Source organism: Trachinotus anak, unplaced genomic scaffold (assembly GCF_046630095.1).
Source record: "Trachinotus anak isolate AG129_WGS33_773 ecotype Australia unplaced genomic scaffold, CSIRO_AGI_Tana_v1 ptg000010l, whole genome shotgun sequence".
NCBI lineage: Eukaryota > Metazoa > Chordata > Actinopteri > Carangiformes > Carangidae > Trachinotus > Trachinotus anak.
In genome coordinates this window covers 5,545,343-5,571,961 of record NW_027273861.1, presented here as the reverse complement: position 1 = coordinate 5,571,961, position 26,619 = coordinate 5,545,343, and the positions used below count along the sequence as shown (strand labels likewise).

At 39.4% G+C, this 26,619-nt stretch overlaps 2 protein-coding genes across 2 annotated transcripts; one reads left to right on the top strand and one right to left on the bottom strand.

Moving 5' to 3' along the window:
- The first annotated feature begins 1,546 nt into the window (after positions 1-1,546).
- atp1b1a (ATPase Na+/K+ transporting subunit beta 1a) lies at positions 1,547-10,643 on the top strand. Its single transcript, XM_071487132.1, has 6 exons — positions 1,547-1,832; positions 5,981-6,109; positions 7,534-7,689; positions 7,926-8,110; positions 9,073-9,156; positions 9,284-10,643. The coding sequence occupies exons 1-6, from the start codon at positions 1,739-1,741 to the stop codon at positions 9,539-9,541; spliced, it is 906 nt and encodes a 301-aa protein (XP_071343233.1). The 5' UTR covers positions 1,547-1,738; the 3' UTR covers positions 9,542-10,643.
- Positions 10,574-26,477, bottom strand: nme7 (NME/NM23 family member 7). The gene is made up of 12 exons (XM_071487130.1): positions 26,338-26,477; positions 24,196-24,297; positions 23,687-23,853; positions 22,719-22,829; positions 21,864-21,914; positions 21,463-21,670; positions 21,243-21,348; positions 17,969-18,033; positions 17,313-17,381; positions 17,003-17,104; positions 11,335-11,442; positions 10,574-10,714 (listed from the first exon to the last, which is right to left on the bottom strand). Exons 1-12 carry the CDS (start codon positions 26,338-26,340, stop codon positions 10,682-10,684), a joined length of 1,125 nt encoding a protein of 374 aa, XP_071343231.1. The 5' UTR covers positions 26,341-26,477; the 3' UTR covers positions 10,574-10,681.
- Positions 26,478-26,619: the final 142 nt, after the last annotated feature.

The window sequence follows — 26,619 nt, the reverse complement described above, 5'->3', positions numbered from 1 at the left end:
GTCAGCGGTGGTAAAAACTGCACAATAATGCAATCACCCTCTGATTTTTCACCGCACTGTGTCATCATATTGTGAGTCATGACCAAGTGACACTGAGTCTGAGCACTGGAGAGGACTTCAGATCAGTCTGGACAACAGGTTAAAAGGCAGACTGTATGGTTTGAGCTTTTGTCAGGAGAAACTGCTATTAGTCTCACTTTGATGCCGTAAAGACACAATTCTCACAAGATGAGACTTTATTTGTGAGATGTGGTGTTATCTAAGTCTTCAGAGGATTATTTATCTCTGCAGTTAATTTCCACCCTTCCCTTCATTGTATTGTTTAATTTCTTCAAATTGCCACCTCCCTTCCTGTTTAGCTTCTGTCCCACTAATTTTCACTTCCCTGTGTATTTTGCCATATAAATGTTTGTTTCATCAGACCTCTTGGAAAGCATGAATATGATACCACACTTCTCTCTGTGTGTACATGCATGTTCTCACCTAAATGGGAAACTACTGAACAGTAACATTCGATCATCTCCTAATTTTATTAGCATTTAGCAGCAATGGCTCCTATTAGCCATTGAGGCAGTATCCAGAGGCACAACTTCAAGAGAGGCAAATCAGGAAAATGCTTGGGGCCCCTAAAGGAAAAAGGGGCCCCCAGTGACCCCTCATATTAGCACAATTTGCAATGACAATTATAACCCCCCTTAATCCTCACATGAAAGCACTATGCAGTGTCCCCAAACCCCCTGAAGCAGGGCCCCTGATAATGTGTAGTTAGTAGTGGGTAGGATCTACCCAATGTCTGCATATGAGACATTCAGGGAACATCTGGAATCTAGGATTGCTACTGGCAGTATCAAAACTTTAGATGCTTAATGCTTACAACATTTTTTTAATAACCAGGTTCTGCTGTGTATCTTAAACTGTGGGCAGAGTATCACATTTAAACTTTTTAGACGTGTAAACTAGGGTGAGCGCAGTAGAACAAAAGCTAGCTTTGAAATCCCTGTTTGCTGGTTTTCAGCCTGTGCTGCTCCTTTTGCTCAGTACAGTTTGTCATGTTTTCACTGTTCCAGTTTGTCCACCATGTTACATACACATCAGACACATTTTCATTCCGTCCTTTCAGCTATAACCGAGCTCCTTTAGAACAATATTATGTGTTTTTTTTAAAAAACAAAAGCTAATTGTAAGACTATGTTTATAACCATTCAAGCTAACAATGTAACTCCTCTGTAGCAGCGTTTAGAAAACACCACACCTGTAACTTTGTTTAGCTCATACAAACAGTTTTAGCTTTGCTAGCTAGCACACTGGAGACTACAGCAGGGATGTGGACGACCCACTGGTTGCTATGGCACCGGCATCATTTAAAACGACCGTACCAACTGTTGGACATTCTGTGCGCACCCCCAGTCTCTGCACGGTCACCGCTGAGCCCCCGCCCCCGGTCCTTCACCCGCCGCCTCCCCCTCGTCCTCTGCCGCTTACGCAAAAAGCAGCGGAAGATTGTGATTTGCTGGAGTCGCCCCCTCCCACTCGGGGGTAACTTATTACGAGAGTTTGCAGGCGGAGCCGGTTTCCCTGAGAGATAAATTGTGTGTGGTACAATTGGTGGAGTCGGGTGCGAAACTGTCCTTTTTCGTTTCCTGTGGGGGACGGTGAACAGCCCAGGCTCAAACTACCTAAGCCAAACGGTTAAATCACACAAACCGTGAAGACAGGAGGATATTACCGGGGAGCCAACATGTCGGGAAATAAAGACAGTGACGGCGGATGGAGGAGTTTTGTGTGGAATTCAGAGAAGAGGGAGTTTCTAGGACGGACGGGGATCAGTTGGTGTAAGTAATCGTTTTCCTGTATTTCACAACTACCGAGCTAGCTGCTGTTGTATAAACGACGACTTGATGTCACATAAGCAGCGACGGAGCCGACGCGGATTTTCTGTGTTATTTCGCCTCGGTTTCCTGACGGCGCAGGCAGACAGCACCTGTTAGAGCCAGGCGCCTCCGACACGCTGCGTCGTGACTTCGGCTTTCAGTGGAGACTGGAGGTAGAAGTTGGTCCATTAAATCAGAATAAACTCCTCTGGGAAACATGAAACCGGCTGATCTCACAGGGTTAGCCTAGTAGGCATTCTACAGGTCCGATCTAGTTAAAATTAAGACTAATTAACATAGATATGTTGTTTTTTTTTAGCTGTTAACTCGCACTGTCAATGAAGGACCCTTCCACGCCTCCATTGCTTATATTAGATAAGATTCAAAACAGACAATCGGTTTGATGGTTAATACATTGTAATAGGTAGTGGTCGCTGGGGGCGAAGCCTACATCGGGCCATTCATTAATGAACGTCCTTTATGAAAAGGTCATCCTGAAGGACAGTGTGTGGTGGGCCGGGACTTTTCACTCAACCAAAGGGTGAAAGTTGGGGACAGGATATTGTCCGCCTCACTTGACCACTTCTTTAATTTAGCCCTTTAATGAGAGCAGGAGAGAAACAGGACAGTGTATTGCTTCCTGAACGGCTGATCTGTGGCTCCTGTGCACAGGCCCGGTTATTCTTCCCTCGCTTTCACTCAAACCCGAGATTAATGGATCCAGCGCTAATCGTTTTACCACTGTTTTCAATACTTTTAAGACGAGGGAATGCTCTCCTAATACGGCCAGCAATGGTTGTTGATTTGATAGGATCACTACACACCATTATATAGTGCTCTTTAAGCTCCCTAAACCGTTTTACAAATTATACATGGCATTTCCCCCTGTGTGAACAGCCGGTCCGGCCAGACATCAGTAATACGGGGCTGTGGAGCAGATCACGACTCACATGTCTCAGGGGCCGCCCCTCTCCTCCAACCAGCTCTTTTTTTTTATTTCCTGAAAGAAAGGAGGCATTGGTCGGCTTGTTGTCGACAGTTTAAGGCTCTCATTCTTCAAAGCTCGAAGCATCCGACAGTTTATTTCCGAGAGAGAGAGACAGTAAAGCCGCCGTGGTACCGCCCTCATAGCTGATCTATGAGAGTCAAGAGCGAGTTCACAGCGAACTCAGCGGAGCTGCTGGAAGGTGAACATTAAATCACCACGCTCTGATATTGTGGCAGTGTTGCCAGTCATGCGATTAAACTGTTATTGAGCATCTGTCACAGGGTTACTGTGTGTGTGTGTGTGTGTGTGTGTGTGTGTGTGGCAGGGGAGAGTGATGTCGCACCATCTAAAAGTGAGCGGTGTTGCTCTCAAAGCAACAGGTACGTCTGTGCCCTTGAGTAGCTGAGACCACCGCGGCCCCGGTGGAAAATGTTCATGGCTCATGTTAGACGGGGTTTGGAGTCAGCTGTTACCTTCTGTGTTGTCTAATTAATGGGAAACGTTGGGAAATGACGAGCGTCCGCGTAAGACGGCGCTCATTTCCTCACCGCCGCTGTGTCTGTCTTCATCTCGTCGTGTTTCTCTGCTGAAACTGCCGGAAAATGCACCCAGAGCTGGTGAAGCGTGGAGGAGGCACCCACAGAGACCGCCAGTAAAAGTCTAGAGACGTCGGTGTGGTGTGAATGTGGCGATGGCCCCTTCACAAGACGCTGCAGCAGTCTGGTGGGGGAGGTGCTCTCCATTCAAACTCTGCCTTTCAACACCAGCAGGCCAGCTTCTGTGCTATTGACATTTTGTGGGCAGCAGTGTTGATATCTGGCCTTTCTGGCCTCAAAATGGTGTTGAAGATCCATGTCAGCCACATGCACTGACACAAAACTGATCTCCTCTCTCAGTATAAATCTCATTTTCATTGGCAGTAATGGTTCTCACAGAGGCCGTGTTCTGATTTTACCCAGTTAGGAAAAATTAAACTATGATTGAATAGTCTCTGGGCCACAGAGGACTGACAAAGGGAAACCTGGAACGCTTTGTTCACCTGCATCCATGAGACAGAAATGTCATTTGTTTTGCAAATACTACTTGGCCACAACGGGTGCTTATTTCTTAGAGGGCCTATTCACGAGTCAGCACAAGATGTGCAGAAGACATGGCAATCAGTCCAAAGTTTACATCACACAGAAATCCTGCCACCATGGCTGCAGACATGCTCAGTAGAAAATGGCTCACCACGCATTTCCATTGGTAGCAGGTGTTGTGGAAACCGGTAGCCATGTCAGAGCACAAAATCAAGGGTGTCTCTCTCCACTGTAGACAATTAACATTTATTCTGATATTTTACTCTTGTTTTCATAAAAGTTTAACATTTCCCTGCTTCTGCTGGGAGTTTTTGCAGTTGTGATATGAGTCAGACCGCCTCATATGCACAATGTTCAGCATCTGAGCATCAAATCAAGGCATGTTGCTTTTGATCTCGTGCTGGAAACACTGCTCACATGTTCTAAACTGGCCGTCTCAGAGGTGAGAGTGAGACAAATGAATCTCCTCTCCACAGTCAACAGTCTGTGGCAGGAGATAAAGCTGTGGCGCTGAACTTGTGATCAACCCGCCAAACTGGTTTCACAGTGGCTGATTTGGAAACGGAGCAGGCAGCCGAAAGACATTTTGAGGATGTGCAACAACAACAGCACATACATCAGGAATGGGACGATGATGGTGAACTAGCAGAGCGCTGTGTGGCGTGTTCTGGCTTCGAGTGTTGAATGATATTTGATATTGAAAGATTTGGGATGTGTTGGGAGGCAGAATGAAAATTAAGCTCAACTTTTCATAGATTTCAAGGCCCTGTGCTCTGAACACTGACATTCCTTTGACAGGAACACAAGTACGCAGAATTTAAAAAGCTTTCCATCAATTGAAAGTTAATGTTAAATATGTTAATACATTTAATATCCAGATTAATCCAAGAAGTGGATGTGAAATCAGATAGAGGTATTACTGCAAACATGGGAGAGTAAAGTTAACTGAGGGCTAATTTGAAGTGATGCAGTAGGATCAAACTATAAAGTAAATTTTGGTTTCATTTGAGCTTGAGTCATATGCTGTCTCTGATCTGACATCATCTCAAAAGCATTTTTACCACCACATCATTACATCTCAGAGTTGTAGGACAGATACAGTATTTTATAGCTGGAGAACAACTGGGCTAAATTAAAAGGTGATAAAAAAAAAAGAGAAAAACTTAATTACTGACATATAACACAACCCACAGAGAGTACAAGCTTTAAGTATCTCTCCCTGACTGAAAGTGACTGAAAGTAGCCAAAGACGAAATACCAGTTACAGATTTCTCCCTCCAACAATGGCATGAATAAAACCAGAGACAGGAACAACAAGGCTGTTTTGTTCATGTAAGCGAGGACAGTGTTTTTATGCCTAACCTGTTGTAAGTGGCGACACAGCGGGGGAAGGGTCGCTGTGACAGGAACGACCAGTGACTCATCTTGTTCTACTGGAAACGCAGCCCTCCTGCTGTTGCATAATTGGGGTAAATTTTGAATTTGGCGAAAGAAACAAAAACCTGTCATTGTTCTAAAATGGCTTCGGTGATGAGAAAAGAAAGGGGTCACACTGTGTGGAAGCAGTTTGTGGAGGATCTATTTAACACAGTTCTCAAGGTTTTTCTTTTCATCTGGAGGTTTTGTTCAAACTTTGCTCTTGAAATCAAACAGTTGTTCAAAGACTTAAGACAAGTTAACATCATCTAGTATATATTCACTTCATTTCAAGTAAAAAGCTGGTCTTATACTATGATGTTTAATCAACAGATCTCAAAATAGCCCAAAAATGCTCATCATAATCTCCCTGAGTTCAAAGTGAGATGTAAAAGCACTGTTTTGACTGACCCAACAGTCAAAAACCCAAAGATATTCAGCTTTCAAATGATCAAATGTCTTACTTTTGAGAGGCTAAAACCAGAAAATGTTTTGCTTCAAAAATGACTGAAACATTAAAAAATGTATTATCATTAGAGCTGTTGATAAACCAGTTAATCTACTTCTTGTTCAGTTGTAATCATTCTGCATTAATATTTATGACATTTACCTTTTTCCCCCGACAGTTAAGATCTTCTTGTTCTACGTGATATTCTACGGATGCTTGGCTGGAATTTTCATTGGAACCATTCAAGCAATGTTGCTCACGTTAAGTAACTACAAGCCCACCTATCAGGACAGAGTCGCTCCCCCAGGTAAATAATATGCAAATCATTTTTTTACTTTTGCCTTTTCAAGTGGTGTGCTGGACGTTTCATCAGCTCAAAAGTTAAACAGATATAGGAGTGGGCTCTGATCAGTAAAGTTTTTGGCAGAGTGTCTGAGATGATGTGGCTGTCTTGTCTGTCTCCTGTGATTAAAAATAACTGTTGGGGTGTGCCTGTAAGCAGTTACTCTATCAGGAGTCTTTCTAACCTTAGATAGGTTCAGCCATTTTGTCCTTCACTCCTCACAGCCAGTCGATGTTTCCCCCCTCAGGCTACTGGGGAACTGCTGAAGCTTACTCCCATTGTGACTAAAACAATTCATGTGTGCTACGATTATGCGTCACAGCCTACATGTTTACACATTCATGTGTGGCAGCCAGAGTTTGTAGTTTGTTCTTTATAAAAAAAGACTTAGTTTTGTCTCAGCTCAGAGGCCTCTAAGCTTGTTTTGCTGGAGAAAAATTCTAATCTGTAATCTTGCGAGAGCAACACTATTCAACACTGCCACAGTCACATTATGAGCGTTTCGAAATTTCCTGCAAGCTTGGAGTCGGTACAGATTTTTTTAAAAGTGCCCAGCCTCGACTTGTTTGCACAGCACATGCTCTACCCTTGGCGGTATTTTTAGCAGCCAGTGTAAATGAGTGGCTGCATACACATTGGTTAGTTTGCCTGCCGTTTTGTCTGTCAGCCGTCCACGGCTGTTGACAGAGTAGTGCAGCAAAGCAACAAAGTAAGTGTGGAGCGCTTTGAGCTGAAGTGAGTTTCCAGTAGTGGCATGATAAAGGAAGCAGAGAGTGGTTAGATTTTTTTTTTTCTGTTCAGAGCCCGCCTCTCACTCTGGGGCTAAAAGTTTCCATTGTGAGAGAGACACACGTGAGAGTGGATGGGTGGGGACGGGGGATTGGTGAACTTTCACAAGCTACCACTGAAATTCTTATGACTAAATGTTAGTTCCCTCTCTCTCTGTTGCACACACAGCTCCAATCTTGCTCATAACTACAGCAACAAATAAACAAATCCACCAGTGAAGCTGGAAAAAGGTTCATAAATATCACATTTCCTTTCACTCCTCATACCCATCTCATTCTCCTCATGCCACGCCTCACTGACGCCTTGTGCACAAGGTCTGTGGAAAATTACTGCTATAAAGAGCTGACAGAGACCATCTGAGGAAATCCCCAAGACCCTACATTGTGTTGTCCTAAGATAATAGACAGGGACTCTCTCTGGGCCCCACAAAGAATAATAGCTTGCATGATACACAGTGAAGTATCTGTCAGGAAATTCACTTCTTTCCACAAACAAAGACTTTTTGTATTGTTTCTCCAGTTGATGCATTTAATTCTCTTTTAATCAATATATTATGCATTACTTTATAGTATTTTATCAAACAATGTTCTGTTTTCCAGGTCTGTCACACACCCCACGCTCAGACAAATCTGAAATTTCTTTCAAGAAGGGTGATGAAACTACATATAAGAAGTACATCGAGAGCATGGATAAGTTCCTTCAACAGTATGATGAAGGTCGTCAGACTGAACAAATGAATTTTGAAGACTGTGGAGGCAAGTATAAGCCAATCATCAATCAGGGATTGTCATAGTCTCTGGCTGATCCCTGATGGGTATGTAACAATCGTCAATCTAGATTTGTCACTCATATGTACAGTATCTAGATCCATTAACCAATAAATTCTCCTAAGAAACAGTAGCCTGATATTTTAAATATTCTGTTATCCTAATGACATGTAAACACAGGTAAGAAAAAAGGTCTAACGTGTCATTTTTTTAATCGTTTGCAGACACTCCTCAGCCATACGTTGATCGTGGAAGTGTGGAAACTGACCAAGGACAGAGGAAAGCCTGCCGTTTCAACAGGAATTTGCTTGGAATCTGCTCAGGGCAGAACGATCCCTCTTATGGCTTTAAGGAGGGAAGGCCCTGCATTATTGTCAAGCTCAACAGGATTGTCAATTTCAGACCAAGGGTAGGTTTACTGCACACTTTCTACTGTATAGCTTTCACCATTACAGCTCTATTCACAATAATAAAGAGGGTAGAGTTTGGAATTAAATGAATGAACATGTTCCACAGGAGTAGTAACACCAGTGAAATTTAAATGTGCAAGAAAAAATGATTTGGGTCCAAGTTCCTAAATAACGACATTCTTTAAAAACATGTAACCTAACATACAGACTGCAAAGTGTAATGTTACTCATCAGCCTGATGATAAATCTAGCTGGATGAATGCAAGGGGCCACTTCTTTGTTAAATTCAAAAACTCTTGCTTTGTAGAGATTAGCAGCATAAAACCCGCTACCATTACTCGGCACATAAATCATGCATTGTCACAAACGTAGCACAGGGTAAAAATGCTTGTAGTACAAAAAGTATAACAGATACACGTATCTCAGATGCTTATTGTAATGTTCAAGCACATTTTTTGTCTGAACATCATTCAGATGTTGAATTTCTTTCAGAACCTGCTTCATTTCTGTAAAGGAGAATTCCACTGATGTTACACATAAAAGTCTGTTACCAGGTGTTGGGGAGAACCACTGCTTATGTGAATAATGTTATCTAAACACACTACCTGCTAGCTCTTTTATACACTTGTCGATCCCGCTGCGTGACTTCCTCAACTGTCAGCATAAAGCCGGAACAACAATACCCCCCCCCACATTCCACTTTCCTACTTTTTATACAGAACAGTGAGGTGGAATAACAATCCACATTCCACAAAGGAACTGTGTCAAGTGTTTGGAAACTTGCCACATTTAAGGTGGCGACACACTTCAGTATTGTTCTAAATAAACTCAAATCACACTAAGTTGCATGCAAGTTACAACATTTTAAACGACTTGTTGCAGCAGCCTTGTTCTGCCGGTAATCAAACCTAACGTAACCATCTACTCAGGACATCGTTCATCAACCACTCTCTTTTGTCAGGTTCCTACTGACAATCAGTCACTCCCAGAGGCTCTGCAGGGCAAATCAATGCCCAACCTGATCCCCATTCACTGCAAAAATAAGGTACGTCTGATATGACAACATCTGGCCAGGATGTATTAGTACACAAATACTAGTAGAATACTTGTCCGTAGTATGAATCCTGCGAAAAGGTTAGATATTAAATGAAACTCTACCATCGTTTTTGCAGAGGGAAGAGGATGAAGGCAAGATTGGAGAGATCAAGTACTTTGGCATCGGCGACGGCTTTCCTCTCCAGTACTATCCGTACTACGGCAAACTGGTGCACCCTCAGTACCTGCAGCCTCTGGTGGCCATTCAGTTTAACAACCTCACTTTGGATCAGGAGATCCGCATTGAGTGCAAAGCATACGGAGCGAACATTGACTACAGCGAGAAAGACCGCTACCAAGGACGTTTTGATGTTAAGATCACAGTCAACTCGTGACCTCAGCCATGGCGAGCACTCTCATTTTAAAAGCAAATAAAATGTAGAGAGAATTAAAGAGTTCAGATAAACACCACTAGTCTTTGAACATTCATAATATACAGGACCTACGCTTAATCCGTGTGCTTTACACTAGCTTTTCTGTGTGTTTGTTGAGGGTTAGTATGTAAAATACAAGAGTAGCAATAGCCAATATTTATTCTACTGTAAATGAAAATATTCCTTGAGCCATGGGATGTGTTCATCTATTACTGTAAAACCGCAATTTCACTACTGACGTGTTTCTGTCCCCAAAGTATTTCATCCTAATGTGGTTTCTATATATTTTTGGAGTGTCCAGTGCTGTAGTCTAGTCCTGTTGTAACCTCTTCTGTCTTATGTCAGCTTTAGTGGTCCAAGGTGTGTGTGCGTGCTCTTGTGTCTGTGTGCAGGTGTGTTAGTTTATGTGAGTGTGTGATGTGTGTGTCAATGTGCTCTGATTAACTGAAATACTAGCATGGTACTCTGAACCTTTAAGGCCCATGTAGGAGTAAATGACTGCGCTCCATGGAATCTTTTTTCTTTTTTTATTGATCGTTTCTTTATCCAAGTTGACTGTGGAAGGATACATTTGTACACCTTTTCTTTGTTGTTCACCTTAGCTGTAGGATATGGTTTGATGACATTTCTGTTTGATACTCTTACATCTGTTCATTCTTAATTCATAGTGTAGAGCTTTGTGGGTCCAGCCTAGAAGACTGTCACCTCCATGGAAACAGTGGCAACTCAGTGCTTTGAAATCTGTTTTGCTGGAGACATCACATGTCGTGATGCTACTTACTATTGAATGTTTTAGCCATTTTCATGGTGGAAGAATTTTATATTTATGCAGTTGTACATTTTTTTCAAAGTGTAATGTATGAATCCAATACCAAAGTCGCTGGTCAGAAAGTCAGAGAATATCAGAGGCAATGCAGTATCCCGTGTAATAAGATGTTTAGTTGGTGTGAAAATACTTAATTCGGTGTTGAAGATCAAAACACTTGTCAGGAGTCTGCTCTTGTCACTTTATTTAATCTGCATAAGGCTGAAACAATAAACAGAAAAATGAGACAACTGTGAAGTCTTTGAGTTGGAGTAAGCATGTTTTCTTGTTTGCATTCATCCATCCAAGATCTTGAAGAAATACTGCACCTGGAGAAGGAACAGAAAATTAATTACAGCACCTACTAAGATGAGAAAAGATAAGAAATACTTCATTTATCCTTATAGGGAAATTCATAAATACAAATACTGAATCAAAACATAACATCAAAGTATCAGTCAGTGCTCCCTCTGATATCAGAATAGTAAAAGTTCACAGAGTAAATTCTCCTCTGTACAAGCTCTTTCTTGGCCACTATGTCCCAGTCTTGGGAAAATGGCAGCTCAGTCAGTTACAGGCTAATGCTTAACAAGGAGGCATTTGTCCAGACCACAGATCAGGAGTTTTCCTGAACAATGACGCTCGATGGGTCAGACCCACTCCCTGTTAAACAATGGTTTTGTTTCAAATTCCTCTGCCATTCTTGTTCTCCTCAAAACCAGTGTGATCTAAGGCTGCCCCAAGCCCACAGAGCAGAGTCATGAGACTCGGCTTCACAGTCGAGGGGGGTTTTGTTCTTGGCTAAACACAAGGTGGTTGTGCATGGACTGAAAGACAATGAGGAAACCTATTTGTACGATCAGAGACATTACACAGATGAAATAAAGTGGGTGTATTCTTTAGTACATGGAGAGTACAAGAGTTTATGCATCACTGAAATGCCACCCACCTCCAGAACACCATCCTCAGGGAGGTCTGTACAGTGGACTGCGTTTTTCACTTTGTCTTTGCCATAAAGAGCACGCAATGTGGTTGGACGAAGATGCCGTGCAATTTCCTGCAGGGTGAAAACATCTGGATTGTGATTCCTTAACTAATAAAAACACCAACAAAATCATCTTATGAGCATTCAGCTTCAACATTAAACAACACATTCTCACTTTAAATATGAAGTTTATACAATCATGAGTTTTGAAACAGAACATCCTGTACTGTTGTATGTTACCAGAGTGATTACTCAGCGACTGAACATGTGATCCTGGAGAGGAAATGACAAAACACTGACACTCAGCAAACTTTTCACGCTAAATGTTAGGAGATAGATAACTACTGCTTCCCATTTACATTTCATGATGTAAGGAATGTAAACCTTAACACAGTCTCAGGCTATAATACTACAACAGGTTGTACGTGGATTACTACGTGATTACAATGTTTTTATTACATATTCCAGATTAGTTTTAAAGTGAGGTTGTGGAGACATTTTATTTTACAGTTTAGCACAGCTCCAAAGTTCTCCTTTCTATTGCTCACAGACAGTTAGCACTTCTTCTCAAGGCAGCAGCTTTATCTTGAGCGCCTGTCTATTTCCTTTCAACATCAGACACTCCCAAGGTCAAAGCTGGGCTCTCTTGCCCTTTGCTACTCTGTGCCGGGAAACACAACCCTCCCACAGGGTCCACCATCAGGGGAGGGACAGTATGGGAATAATTAATTCACTGACTCTAAGGGAGTGCAAAGGTTATGCAACATATAGTTAGTTCTTGTGTAATGTTTAATACATTGGGAAAAGCAAATCATGTGATATTTTGTACTTAAAAAAAAAAAAAAGCCTTACCCAGGTATGTTTGATCTTTATGCCACCATCATAAAAAATACACTACTGTAACTCTCAAGTGTTTTCTTTCTGTTTGTCAGAGATTAAATAATACATTTGTATAACACCATCAAAGGCTGGTTTTGTCTTTGTTTTGTAAAGAATCTGGTAGTGGCTTGCGACAGTGGAACATTTCCTATGACAAGTTCTTTCTCCTCCAGTGGTTTATGAGGGTGCACACAAAAGGCAGGAATAAGTTTCAAGGTCATAAATCAACCTAGCCTCCTCCTCAATTGCATGCTCCGTCTTTTAAAACTAAAAACTTGTGGAAAACAAGTCTCCTGGTTTAAATGACTACTACACAACATTGAATTGACTATGAAAGAAAAAATAAATGTTCCAGGGTTCAAGGATCATGGGAACTGTGGATCACTGGGGAACTGTGGCTCAGTTGAGCTTGATTATAGTTTTTTTTCCAAAGTGTGTTGCATTTTGTATTTCTGCATTTACTTAGGGTGTTAAATTAGGAACATTATCATGGAGCATTTGACTATTATAGTGCCTGACCTATAGAGACTTAATGACTAAGAATGCCAAAAAAGTTCTGATTACTTTCAGTAGTGGCTGCTGCTGACAGGACAGACAAGACCAGGAAATTATTTAAAAAAACAAACAGTTGTACAATGTGCAAAGGTTCTGGGTCTATAAGCCTAAATTTAAAATATTAATAAATATATAATAGGGTAGATACTTAGACTGTGCTAACACATACAAGGCATGAATATACACACACAGACACACACATATATATGTATGTAAAATAAATAAATAAATAAATACAACAGTATCAGACATTCGTGATAGTCAGAGAATGAATCATTTGGTCATCCCCTGACTTGTCATTTAACACCATCATCAGGGCAACATTTTCACTTGTTCTATACTTAATGTATATAGTTTGTGACTGAACACTTGCTACACCAATGACATTCCCATCAGCTCTCAGCTGTATTTGGTGTTTTTTGACAGACAGTGGGCAAACAATTTGGTATAACAACTATCTTGATAAGTATTGGTATTGTAGTCCAGTGATGGTGGTGAAGAAAGTGAACAAGAAGAGTAGCGGGACTCCTGGTATGGCTGTTCTAGGTATAAGGATACAAGTCTGTACAATCTCAGTTTGTGTCTCAGGAAACTAAATGCAGCATCCTGTGCTTAACTATCAACAAAATGGATCTGACCAGGTCGCAGCATGTCATTTACATGCCCCATGACACATGGGACTTAAGCCAAAGATGGCAAAAGGGAAATTAGGGGAGATCTACCTAGAGATAAAAGAATTCTTTGCAAAGCACTGTTCTCTGTAATTGCATTAGTTACCCATGAGTGACCTGCTGTCAGAGTTTAATTTGATTTTAATGGGTCCCATAGTGTGCTAGACTGATGATCACGTAACCACTTCTGGCTTTTGTGGACAGTAATGGCCGTGGCAGAGTGACCTGGTGGTTACATGACCGTTCCAGAAATCAGAAAGTCTCACATCTGATCCTTCCTGCACTGCTGACTGTGCAACATTTTTTTCAAACCCTCATTTCACTTTGGGCACTGCTCTATCAAATGATTCTGCTACCCCTCATACATACATACATACATACATACATACTAGTAAAAGAGAAGAACTGCAGGGGAGATTTAAAAACTACTTATAACTTTGAAACAATGAAGAACTGAAGCCTTCATACTTTATACTTCACAAGCATTACTGCAAACAACAGACAGATCACTTATATTTATATGTAGCATATATAGTATTGTATATGTATATTATATCTGTCTGTTGTCAGATTAGTTCATGGAGCATTATTATTCACAGCTCTTGTATCTTCTTTTTATTTGATCATAAACATCTTATTCATTGTGCCTTTATTACCTCATACAGTTTTTATTCTTTTATTGCTACCACTACAACAACTACTGCTACTGCCTGTTAGCACATTGACCCTTTTATATTTATTCTACATGATGACTGAACAGATAAAGAACAGAAGCCTGAGCCTGTTAACAAAATGTCATATGTATCCAAGATGAGGCAAAAATTAAATGTCAGTGGAGACTTTCCATAGTTTCTTTGACAGTAGTTATAGTTTCTCTTAATCTGCAACATCCGATTGGTTTAATCAGAATCAGTCAACATGTCAGGTCTACTTAGATGTATCTTCTGACAGTAATACAGTGCACTGAATTTAGCATGATGGCCACCAGGGATAGCTGATATCTTTTTTCCACAGAAGCATTACATAGACGGTCAAAAATCAATAGGTAAAGCATGTTTTATCTTAGCATCATGTAACATGAAGTTTAGGCCTATTTGATCATCTCTTACACTCATCATCTACTGTAAGCAACAAAACATGTTAGGACTGCTGTGCACTACTAATGTGTAGTCAGGGGCACTGATGTTTTATGGAGCTGCTGATTTAAAGGAGAAGTGTATCCTTTAGACTCCAAAAAGTAAAACACTGTAGAAGAGGGTAAGAGAGTCCAGCCTGGGTCAGGACTGGCTCACAGAGGACCGTTGTGTCTGTCCACTCTGATATCGGGACACATCACAAGACAGAGCACAATCTCATGACTGAGTGAGTGCAAGGCAAGGCAGCTAAGGGTGTGGAGGTGTGAATACATGAGGATCCTTTATTGCAAGATAAATGGTGCCAAGTTAAAGGCCTTACATATCTTGTGTCACATATTTTGATGTTTCTCTTCTTTCTTGTAAAAAAAACACCACAATTAAAATGATCTACCAGCAACTCTAACATGAAGAATTGTGTTTGAGGTCAATTAATCCAGCCATCCAGCTGTATAGTCACATGTTTACTCACACAAGACCTGTGTTGTTTACAGATTAGTCTTTAGTCGACTGGAATTAATCAATAGCCTATTCTTATCACAAACAACCGACCCTTAACTATTAATAGACATTCTGACCTCTACATACAGACTGTGGGTACAGTGATTGTCCAGTCCAATCTGTCAGCCTGATAGTGACATGTGGAATGTCTTTATACACTGTATTTGAAAAGAAAATGTACTGTACTTTGGTTCTTGTCAGAACAATGTTACATGGAGCCACACATGCCCTATTGGTGAACTCATCAGCTAGCCTCTAACATACTGATCTAGTTTGCAACTTTTCTTCTTCTCTGAGGTTTCAAGGCTGCTGTGACTTTCCACTTATCTCATGTATCAAATGACTGAGCTCTGTTGAAGAGGAGGAGTGCTAATGTTTAGGTTATTTGTCAGATAATACTGAGGTGAGTCTGAGGTCAGGGATGAAACTTCTCGACCTCCCAGTTAGTCAGTAAAGTCTGAAGCAATCAAAGGGGTTACAGAAGATGAAAACAAATAACAGCATCTGAAGGAGAAAACAAATGGTACAAATTTAAACATAAAAACATTTATAGCAATAATTATAATTCCTCGATTTAGAAAAAAAGACTTGGATTTGTGGTTACTTCATTGTGATTAAAAAAAAAAAAAAATCTACTGACAAAAACGTATGCAATCAGTTGTGGTAATTGTACAAAACTACATAAACACAAAGGGCTTTGTAATAAGTGTTAACTGGTAAGAAACCAAACCACAGCCAGCTCTGAAGAGGGTAACTAATAAAATAACAGAGGGCGGTAGCAAAGGCTTAATTATTTTGGCATCAGTGAGCAGTGGTGTAGTGTCATGTGACCTGGAAATCATTAGCTAATTAACAAAGCCTTTTCTTGCTCTGTGGCTGCAATGTCAGTAACATTCGACTGTGGCCTGGAGGACTGATGATTAAGCACAGAACATATAATAAACAAAGTAATTAATTAAAAAAATCACAAAGGGAGGAAAAGCTGAGTCATGGACAAATGCTCGACTTGTAGGGGGATTGTGCAGGTGTGTGTAGTACCTCATTTTTGTGGTAACCACACAGTGTTTGGAAGCAAAGCCTCTTATCATTAGATTTCACATCACGCACTAGCACAGCCCTGTAGCACTGGATCCACAGTACCCAGGAACATGCGCGCACACGCACATGCACACGCACACGCACACACACACACGCGCGCGCAAGCCACAATATCTTTGACATGTACACTACACAAAGGCTAAAAAACTTTCCCCAGTTCCTCACAAGTTGATGTCTGATTCAGGATTCATTTTACTTTTTCATATGATCAGTTTTAAATGTATCAGAGCTGGAGATCAAATACTGGGATCAGTTCAAATTCAAAAATAACTCTGAAGATGTAGCCAGGCTTATACAACCCTTTGGCATTGGCTCCATTTACATTGAAAAATAAAAACCATCTCTGAAAGCCTAAAAACCGGAGAGTAAAAACCCAACACTGCTGTTGCTTGTATTCAGGCGAATCACGCAAATTTACACTGTAGAATACACGGTTTTATTTTTAAAGTGTATGAAAAATATTTGCTTTGTGGGCAGACTAAATCTTTGATACATGAAAAATATTAGAACCTTCATGAAGCTTGATTACAGGGCTGCTGCATTAGTTTTAACTACATGTACATGTACCTAATAAACTGGTATCTATTGTGAACATGTTTTCTGTTGCCTATCTTTGACAACAAGGACATTTGGAAAACTCACTTAAAAAGAATGATGGACGGACAATCATTTGCAGACGATATATTGATTTTCTTCAAGTTTAACTCAACTTTTGACATTTTACATGTCAGACAGGCTTCCTGTGTAGAATATAAAGAGGAAATAGGAGATTATATTACGTATGTTGTGACTCACTGGATCGGCGGGCCCACAGAATTCCCTGAATGTCTGTGGTGTGTCAGTGCCGTGGATTTCCAGGACCATGCAGGGTCCAGAGCACAGCTCGGTCACCATACTCTGCAGGGAGTGAGTCAAAATACAGTCAAAACTGTTTTTTTTTTTTAATGTCTATTGACAAAATCTGTCACATCTTTTGTAACTATTCTAGATCCTGACAAAAGATTAGACAATGTTTGCATTTCTGTTATTATCAAAAGTAACAATTTCCTGAACTACGATGCAGGTGCTTGTCATGATGGCACAACAAAACAGTGTTTATACTCACAGGGTACTCTGTCACAACACCTTTGTAAACTTCATAGAATTCTTCTGCATTTGCCCGGTCCACATTGAACTATGAAAAGGACACGAAATGTAAAAAAAAACAGTAGAGGACACAACAAAGGAACATTTCTTAATCAAATGAAAATGCTTCACTTAGTGTATGTGCTTTGAAGTGTAACAACATTAACCTCATTATCATAAAAAGACCTTTTGAAATTTCCATAAAAGAAATCCTGACTAATGTATTAAGAACACAAAAGATACAAGATCATGTCCTTGAGCATTTATTTTATTCCCATTAATGCACAACACGCTCTGCATGTAGTCACACTGATAAATCCCTGATTGATTTATTTTTGTCCTACGGCCCAGACTGTGCATCACATCTGATGTGGCAAAACAAATGGACTGTGAGAGGTCAGTTTGCAGCAGTGACGCTGACTTCATTTATGAGGTCAGGCTGGAGCAGAGTAAATCAATAGAGTACACATATTGGTTACGTGAGTAGAGCTATATATATGGGCACACGAGCACATTCAATTTAGTTTAAAACTGATTTACATGAACATACCCAAATGACATCAAGCTCAGGAAATGTATGACAGACTCTACAAGACCAAAGCACAAGGACATGGGAATTATTCATTAAACCTTTACCATTTGAAGAGCTGAGATTTCAAATCCAGCTGCAGATATGGAGTTCAGGATCTTCCCAGTCAGGCCTGTGAACACATCAAAGGTGTTGATATCTTTTATGAGCTTTTCCCCAAGTTTACACAAACTGACAAGGTAATATGTTTAGTGCTGCAATAAACTGTTCAGTGTGATCCTAAGAAAATAATCTCTGGAGCAACAATCACAGTTCAGACCACAGGATCAAACAAATAATATTGTTCTTATTCTTATTAAATGGCTTATTATTATTGAATGTACTAATTTGTCAAGAAGCCATTATAAGGCTCCTGTTCAAATATACATTTTATCTTATGTTGCAACAACCTCAGACTATAGTGTCTCCTTCGGACAAAGCACAGTGAGATTGTCTTACAGATGTCCTGTCTGTTAGTGGAGAAATTATTTTTGTCCAGACAGGCAACACTTCACAGATACAGAGCTGTACCTCTTGTCACTGTGGTCATGCATTAATATAAAAAACGGTACAGTCGCAGGGACAAAGGTGCAACAGTGACAGTGAAGGTCAGACAGCTGCAGACACATGTAATTGAAAGAGGGCGCCAGTCTCATAATCTCAGTCAGACATCCTGATAAAAAGTAGCCTGCACACTTGTCAGGCAGGTGTCTACATTTTCCATTTATTCTAAATGCTGCTGTGTGTAATCGTGACTTTCATTTTGGACCAGGTGCTACACCAATGACAGGTTTCTCTTATGTGAGTAATCATTCAGTCCGGTTATGTGTGTATTAGGTAAGTAACCACCTCCTGAGTCCTCTGTGCCCTCCCCAGCCAGCAGCCAGACTAGGATAGGCACGCATTCAATGCAGCTCCCAAAAGCAGCTGGTGCTGTTGCTAGGAGATCCTATTCTGGGTGCCTGGCAACAGAAGCTTCTCTATTCCAGTCATGTCTGAATGCATTTCAGTCACAACTTCCTTTGTCACCACAGTGATTGGCTGCACCCTGGGCAGCCAATCACAGCCTCTTAGCCTCTTAAGTGATCCTCGAGGGAAATCAAAGCAACCTTTTTGATTCTATTTGTCTTCGAACCAACTTAAAATCCCAGCAAGGGGTCAGCTTGCCAAACCCCTTAAACTGAATCACTATTTTTGGCTCAGACCACAACGACCTTCACGACTGAAGATAAACATTATGGCCACAGTGATGCAACTTCAAAAACAAGAATCTGAAAATGTGAACATATTCTCTCTTAGTTTGTACTTTTTGATACAATAACCTGTAGAGTTTCTATAAGACTGTTGTGATAAAAGTCAACTGAGTGTGGCAGACAGAAGCCAGATCAATCAATAAATTATGGAAAGTCAGTCTGGTGATGAGACAATCCTCACTGCCTGTAAGCTGTTCAAATGAGGTACTGCAGACATAAAGTACAACCCAGTATCCACGTCACATTTACTCAGAAACTGTTTTTGTTTGTTTGTTGGGTAGTTCAGGAGGACTTTGACGAGAGTTTTAGCCTCAATCTCTTTAGAGTGAATATCAAAAGACAAAAAACAATCCAGAACGTTTGTGTTAAGACAGAAAGAACTGTCAGTTATACTGTAGACAGCACAGCCTACTTAATGCAATTGCAACATAATGCAATCCAAATACCTACTGAGCTGCCGCAGCACAACGAGCCCAGGGAAATCTGCATGTTTACTTTGTACGGTTGCATAAGCTGCTCCTAAGATAAAAGCTACGGTACAGTAGAAATATTTAAATAAAATGTACTTTAACATTAAAGAGAGAGCATGTATTAGTAATAGCATTATAAATCAATTTTGAAGCGCTGAAAGCTTCCGACTGAATTAACAATTATGAAACTGCACAATCTTCTTCACAGTTTAACTTGTACAATAAACCAACAGGTGACTGCCATTTTCTAATTTCAAAACACACATTTTTATGTTGCATTTTAAATTTTAATTCTGCAGACAAAGATCTTCACAAGAAATTTGACAACTGCCTCAGAGTTAGCAACCTTCCTTCCTCTAGTTTGCTATTTTTTCAAATAAACCAACAAAACGTGAAGATAAGGAGAAACAAGAAAGAACTTTTGACATATTTAATGTTATAACATAGATCTTAATTATAACACCATAATGTTGGGAATAAATGAGAATTATTATCAGTAACCACTAGTATTAATTTAAACTTTATGTTTTGGATTAATTTAACATTGCATCTGATTTTGAGCAGTTGCTCAATTATGCCCTGCTGCAAAACAAAGCATGCCCATACTTGTGTAGGTTTTTTAACGGTCCTCTCTTATAGACATTTCCCACAGCCGATATTTTAACTTGTCATAGCAGGAAAAGAACAGGTACAACTACAATTATAACATTATATAATTATGACGTCATTCTATGTAGGTGTGGCAGAAAGCCATGCCAGTGAGCAGCATGCAAAGAGCCACGGTCCTGGCACACCTAGATATCATGCAGACACACTTGGGATTAAAGATTAACCAACATCAAATGCACCAAATACTAATACTAATACACTAATAAAGTATAAATTCTGCCTGGTCACTTTTATTATGGTTCTTCCTTTCAGATGTTGCTACTGAATAAACATCTGAAGCTAGGAGGAGCATCTCCTAATTAAAATGTCCTCTCGGCTCAAATGTTTGTCTACAGAAAAGAGGTTTCCATGATGTGATGTAGACAAGTGAAAAACAGAGAAGGAGAAAGAGAAAGCACAAGTTCTTTAAATACATGGAGACTAAATATAAACCTAGCTCATGTCACATACCAAACTAATTACCACTGAGGATAAACACTAGAGATAAAATCAGGACCATAGATCAGATTAAATTACATGGGAGCATGGTGAGCCTATTTATTTTAATGAACTATGTTTGGTCTTATATGTCCCGAACCAGTCCAGTCAACAATTTTTTGTGTGCATACTTCAGCTCTGTCCAGAGAATTTCACATTTCACAGGTCAGAGCTCTAGTGGCATGCTCCATGAACAGGGATCAGGGCAGGGATTTGGAAAAATCCAAAGCCAAATTTGGTCACCATGTAGTGCCAGAAGTGTGACAGAAGCACGTTAACAGCCATAGGTGGAAGGGCTTTTACAAGTCAGTGGAAATCGTTTCACAACAGGTGAACTGCAACAGGATAAATTATGGATGTGTAAACAGACAGATACCAGTAGACGCATAAATAAATAATGTTGACATGTGGTATTATGGATAATGAAAATAATCTTCAGATGTAGATACTGTAAGTAGATAGGTGCTCCTTACCTTCTGACATGGCATGAGGTTTGATGATGCAGCATGTACAGTCTGTATAGATAGCTGTATTAGAGGGACCATGGCCAATTGTGGAAGGGAAAAAAAATTCAAGCTCCTGATAAAACAAAGAAAAGGAGAAAAACAACAATAATATGGTCACAATATCTGGGAATTTGGGGCATGGGCTACAGGGGCACATATGAACATGAGTAGGGCTTAATATCCTTACTCTTGCTGCTGCAGCAAGCGAGTCAGAGCCATGTCCAACATTTTTGATGCCATCTGTTCCAAACTGGGCACGGACACTCTGCGATGCCTCCCTCCGTGCCACAGCAGAGTCTGCAGGTCCCAGGAGCCTCCTCCAGATAGACACGGCCTCATCACCCATTAGCTCCATGGCAACCACAGGCCCAGAGGACACAAACTGTACAAGGTTACTGCAAAATGGAGCATTCATTTAAATGCAATACCTACCAGCAGTAGGTCAGCTCCATTAAATTTGTCCAAATGTCACTACAATGTCATTAGGATCATTGTCACAGGTTCTGTTAATGATAATGGCCAGCCACTGCTAATCTTCTAATGTTCATACCTGCTCAGACCTGGAAAATCATTTACACAGACACTCACTTGAAAAAAGGCTTTGACTGATGTTCCACATAAAAGTCTGCCGCTTGGCTCCTGTAAGAAAACCATAAAACATGGAGTTAATGAGTCACCAAGTTATTGTGCATATTCAGTATAAACTCTGTGTACCAAACTAACAACAAAGACATTTAAAGAGGTCAATAATATTTCTGTCTGGAACGGGTCCTTTTTGGTGTATAAGGTTTTACCGTCCTAATCATTTGGAAAAAAACAATGGATGACCCAGTGTTTTTCCAACAGATTTTTATTCCTGGCAGTGTGGAGACAACAGTTGGACTTTTATATCAGCTATAGAAATGTTAACACAATTTCCTAGTAATTTCCCAGGAAGTGTCTGGAAAGAGATATTATCGTTGTAAACTGGTACTAAATATAGACAAAAAAAAAAAAACTGATAAGAATTTAGTCTGTTGTGTTATGTTCATAAGAAGTTAGTCAGAATTTCCACAGAAGAGCTGCTCCATTTAAATACATAAATTGGAACATATATATATATATATATATATATATATATATATATATATATAATCCAAAGTAAAGGTACTCATTATAATCATTTCTATATCAGAGACCCTGACTAGTTTGATAAGATGATTGCACCATGAATGAGCACCTGATAAAACAGTTAGCAGGTAATTAAATGCCATCCTTTTCTGCCCCTTGGAATGCCATATGTTCCTAATGTGTGTGAGAAAGCAGAGCCATCCATCTGTTTATGTGAGGACACTGGCACAAAAACACCCTGTGTCTTCCTCTTTGACAAGAGTTTCTATGATACATTACCAGAGTATGACTTGTAGTATTATTAGACACTCACCAGTGAGGCTTTGGCCTTACCATGTAAGCTTTGTCATTTTGGCTTTGGTCACAATCAAGTTGGAGGAGTATATCAATTCAAGGACATCTCCGATCTTGGTAACTACATCTGGCTTTATCAAAGCAAGGGTTCTACAAAAATGGAGTGAGAAGAAAAGAAGGTACATTAAATAAAAATGCATCAGGATCCGAAAAGACCACATCTGACATTATGTACAACAGCAGACAACATATGAAGATCAGACAACATAACACTTCTGCATTACAGTAATGTAAATGTATGTAGAATTTATAATGTATTTATATGTAGGGTTCTGTATTATACTTCAATATGCATTGGATGAATAGGTAATTGTGGGAACAAAGAAAAACCAAAAGCTGACAAGTTCTCAGTTTGTCCAGTAGCCTTTGGTTTATTGTTTTATTATTTAAAACTGTAGTTTTTGAATTTGTGATGGGACTAATATACAAAAAGGTATTGCAGCCAAAAGGTAAGTATTGTACGTTTTGTGAAAGTTTGAGTGATACCCAGCCAACATATGATTGTTTGATCACAACAGAAATCTATTTTCCAGCGGATGCTGCTTGATAAGCATGCATCCCTGACAATACTGTATCTGAGAAAAGAAAATGACCTCCCATCAAATTATGAAAGTAAATGTAGATAACAAATGTTGATAATATAGCAGTTTAACAAAACATGGTTTTGAAAATCAAGAAATACAGTTGATTTCCATCACCATAATGTTTACCATTCTGAGGACTGAGTTCTCTGTGGCAGTGAATATTGATTGTGAATATTTTCACACAAAATAGATTCAGATAAAAAAAAAAAAAATATATATATATATATATATATAAATAAAAATAATGATCGGATAAAATTACGAGCCACACTTGCTTGGTTTAATTACAGGGTGTGACAAACCTGTGAGGCATGTAACTGGTGAGGATAATAGGGACTTATTGCACAACCTAAACAATCATACCGTTCTTTTTTGCTGCCAAGTTTGTTTGCTGTGTACTGATCCCCATATTCAATCAGATTAAGCTGCCGTGAGAACACATTCACTCGATTCCCAATGAAAAGGTCCTCTTGATGGATGTCATCATATTTGGTCCTTCTCAAAAATATTCGCTGGTTCTTTACATCAAACTGCAAAGAAAAACAAACATGAAAAATAATAATGATATTTGCATAAAAGAGCATTTAAATGATAATAAATAAATTGAGACACTATAATCTAACACTTATAAAGATATTAAAAACTTAAAAAGTCAGCAATAAAATAACATATGCTCTGATTTTATCCAAGGATGTCATTTTCATGTGATGTAAAGAACACATTTGCATCTTACCCTAACATTTTCCTTAAACATTTCGATTTTGAGGCTAAAAAGCTTAATACATTTTATTATAATAGCCAAGTAGCCCAAGAAGACTGAAGCCTCCAAAGTAACAACAAAGTTATTATTAACTGAAATAATAAATGTCTACCATTTCGACTGAGCTATCTTTGGGGTAGTAGAACAGTTGGTAGCGCCGCAAGAGAGCTGCAGTAGGGTCATACCACTCAGCAAGAAAGGCGTAGCGATCCTCCTGATAAAGTCAAAGGACAGATCAAATCAGAGTAATGTGGAGGCACAAAATAACTCAGCCTGATGTTTAAAAACATCAAAAAGATATCACAAAGTTGACTGATTGATTCTGTAACAACAATGAAGACATTTTATGTGAAATTAATTTGTGTATGCCTTAGTCACAGTCACCTAAATAGTTTCACAATAACCCTAAATGAGAACAAGGAAAACACTGACTAGTCCAAACAATTGAAGACTAAGAAACATTTCTGCCAGGGTCAACATCTCCATATTTGTTGCACTTATACTTTACATTAGAGTTAATTGTTTTTCAATGTTTTTCAGGTTTTTGGATGTGTCTTCCAAACTTCTAGCTATTCATTATTTTAGCTATGAAGATCAACTCATAGAGTATTGAAACATGCTTGAGCTCGGTAGCACAAAGCAGGAAACATTAAGTCTCATTTATTTAAAAATAAATAAATAAATTATATATATATATATATATATATATATATATATATATATATATATATATATATTTATATTTATATACATATAACTGCTGCTACCTGTGTTAGATTGCTTTAATAGTTTCAAATCTATGCAAGTTGATTTAAAGCATCCAAATGAGTTAAGTTTAGTCACACAGCAGACTATGTTAGGCTTTCCTCATTTAATAAGTGTGGGTTCCTACAAACTCAAGGGTAACGTTTCTGGAAATTCCCTGTTAGCATGGCAGCCTACTTCAAAGCAAAGTGCTATTAAATGCCACTCGTTTTTGTGATTATACAAACAGTTAAGAGTGACTTAGAATGCTCTAATATAAAAATTAGAGCAATGACAGATCTGATTTTATTTATCTCTTCTAACAAAAACAGTTAAAATTTAAAAAGGCAGTGGACACTCATACATACAAATGATTACCTCAAGTTAATTTGTCAGTTTAGCTTAAACTTGTTAAATTTATTGAAGTGGCATCTCATTTGTTAGCACTGTCACCTCACAGCAACAGAGGTCTGTGTTTGGCTTCCAGCACCTTTCCTGCAGACAGTCACAATGGGAGCTCTAGTTTCCTCCCACAGTCCAAAGTCATGCAAGTCAGGTGAATAGAAGACTTTATTCTGACTCTGAGTCTGATGGAGTTTGTATCTGTGAAGGACATGTCCTTCTTGTCAACTGACCTTACTGTGTAGGCAGATAAACAACACTTCCCTTCTGCTCTACGAAAATGTAGGGCTGATGTAAACTCTCCAAATATTGAGGTATTAGTGGATGAAATAACTTCATCAAACAAATGATCCAAGAATTAGCTATCGCGCCTCTCAGATTCACATCATATTGGAACCATTTTTAGATGTTTAACCCTGTTTAGCTTCCACGCTACCAGAGGAAAGTCAAAGTTCATGAACACTGAGACCAATGCCACAGATTCAGAGTCTTGCTGGAGGGCCCTTAATCAGAACAGGTGCTTACGTCCACTGTCACCTCTTTCACTACATTAGCCAGTTGTTCTTTCCTGTCCAAGTTAAGGTAACTTTAAGTGCTTTACAGTGAAAACCAAAACGTATTGACCACCCAATTTAGATTAACTTAAATTAACCTTATACACAAACACGCACATTCTAGCCGAATGTGTAAACTCCTTGTCATAATGGCTATGTTATTTTGTGGAAGTAAGTAAGCAAAATTTTAGCACTAAGTTAACGTTAGCGAGATTTAGCTACAAATCAACGTAACATAATAGTTAAGTAGTACCTATTGACATAAGCTCGTTTGTTGTTATTTACAGTTACAAAACTGCATATAAATAATGTGTTACTTAATTTGGTTACTCCAAAATTATTATATCAATAAAGCGTCTATGTATAGTTTACCGTAGAATAGTAAACAAGCTAACAAATTAGTTAGCGCAACTGCTATGTTACCCTGTGATTGCTATGCTAACGTTAGCAAACAATTGTCCGTTTGGTCAGTTTAAGTGCACCGAAGTTTCTACTGGTCTCGTATACTTTTATAATTTTTTTGAGCATAACTGGACATGACATATTCAACTTACCATTTCTAAAAACTAACAATGTCCACATGCCCCACGACTGTCGTCAGCTTGCAAACGTTAGCTACTCAGGGCTATTCTTCGTTTCTATAGTAACAGTGCTGACATGCCAAGGTGCGTTCAAGAAACGTTGTCTAACCCTAACTACATTAAAGTATTGGAAATACAACTCAACTAATGATGGGAAAATATATTACACGAAATATAGCATGCATTGTAGACGTAGCTAGTTAAATGTACATAAGCAGATACAAATGCGGTAGACAAGTATGGAAAATGTCACAT

Excerpts from the sequence above, each read along its gene's own strand:
- atp1b1a (XM_071487132.1), top strand. The coding sequence starts at position 1,739 with ATGTCGGGAAATAAAGACAGTGACGGCGGATGGAGGAGTTTTGTGTGG. Across the intron at positions 1,833-5,980 it reads ACGGACGGGGATCAGTTGGT|TTAAGATCTTCTTGTTCTAC; the intron begins GTAAGTAATCGT and ends TTCCCCCGACAG. Across the intron at positions 7,690-7,925 it reads GAATTTTGAAGACTGTGGAG|ACACTCCTCAGCCATACGTT; the intron begins GCAAGTATAAGC and ends AATCGTTTGCAG.
- nme7 (XM_071487130.1), bottom strand. Across the intron at positions 22,830-23,686 it reads CTTGGCAGCAAAAAAGAACG|AACCCTTGCTTTGATAAAGC; the intron begins GTATGATTGTTT and ends CCATTTTTGTAG. Across the intron at positions 10,715-11,334 it reads CTGAGGATGGTGTTCTGGAG|GTGCAGTATTTCTTCAAGAT; the intron begins GTGGGTGGCATT and ends TTCCTTCTCCAG.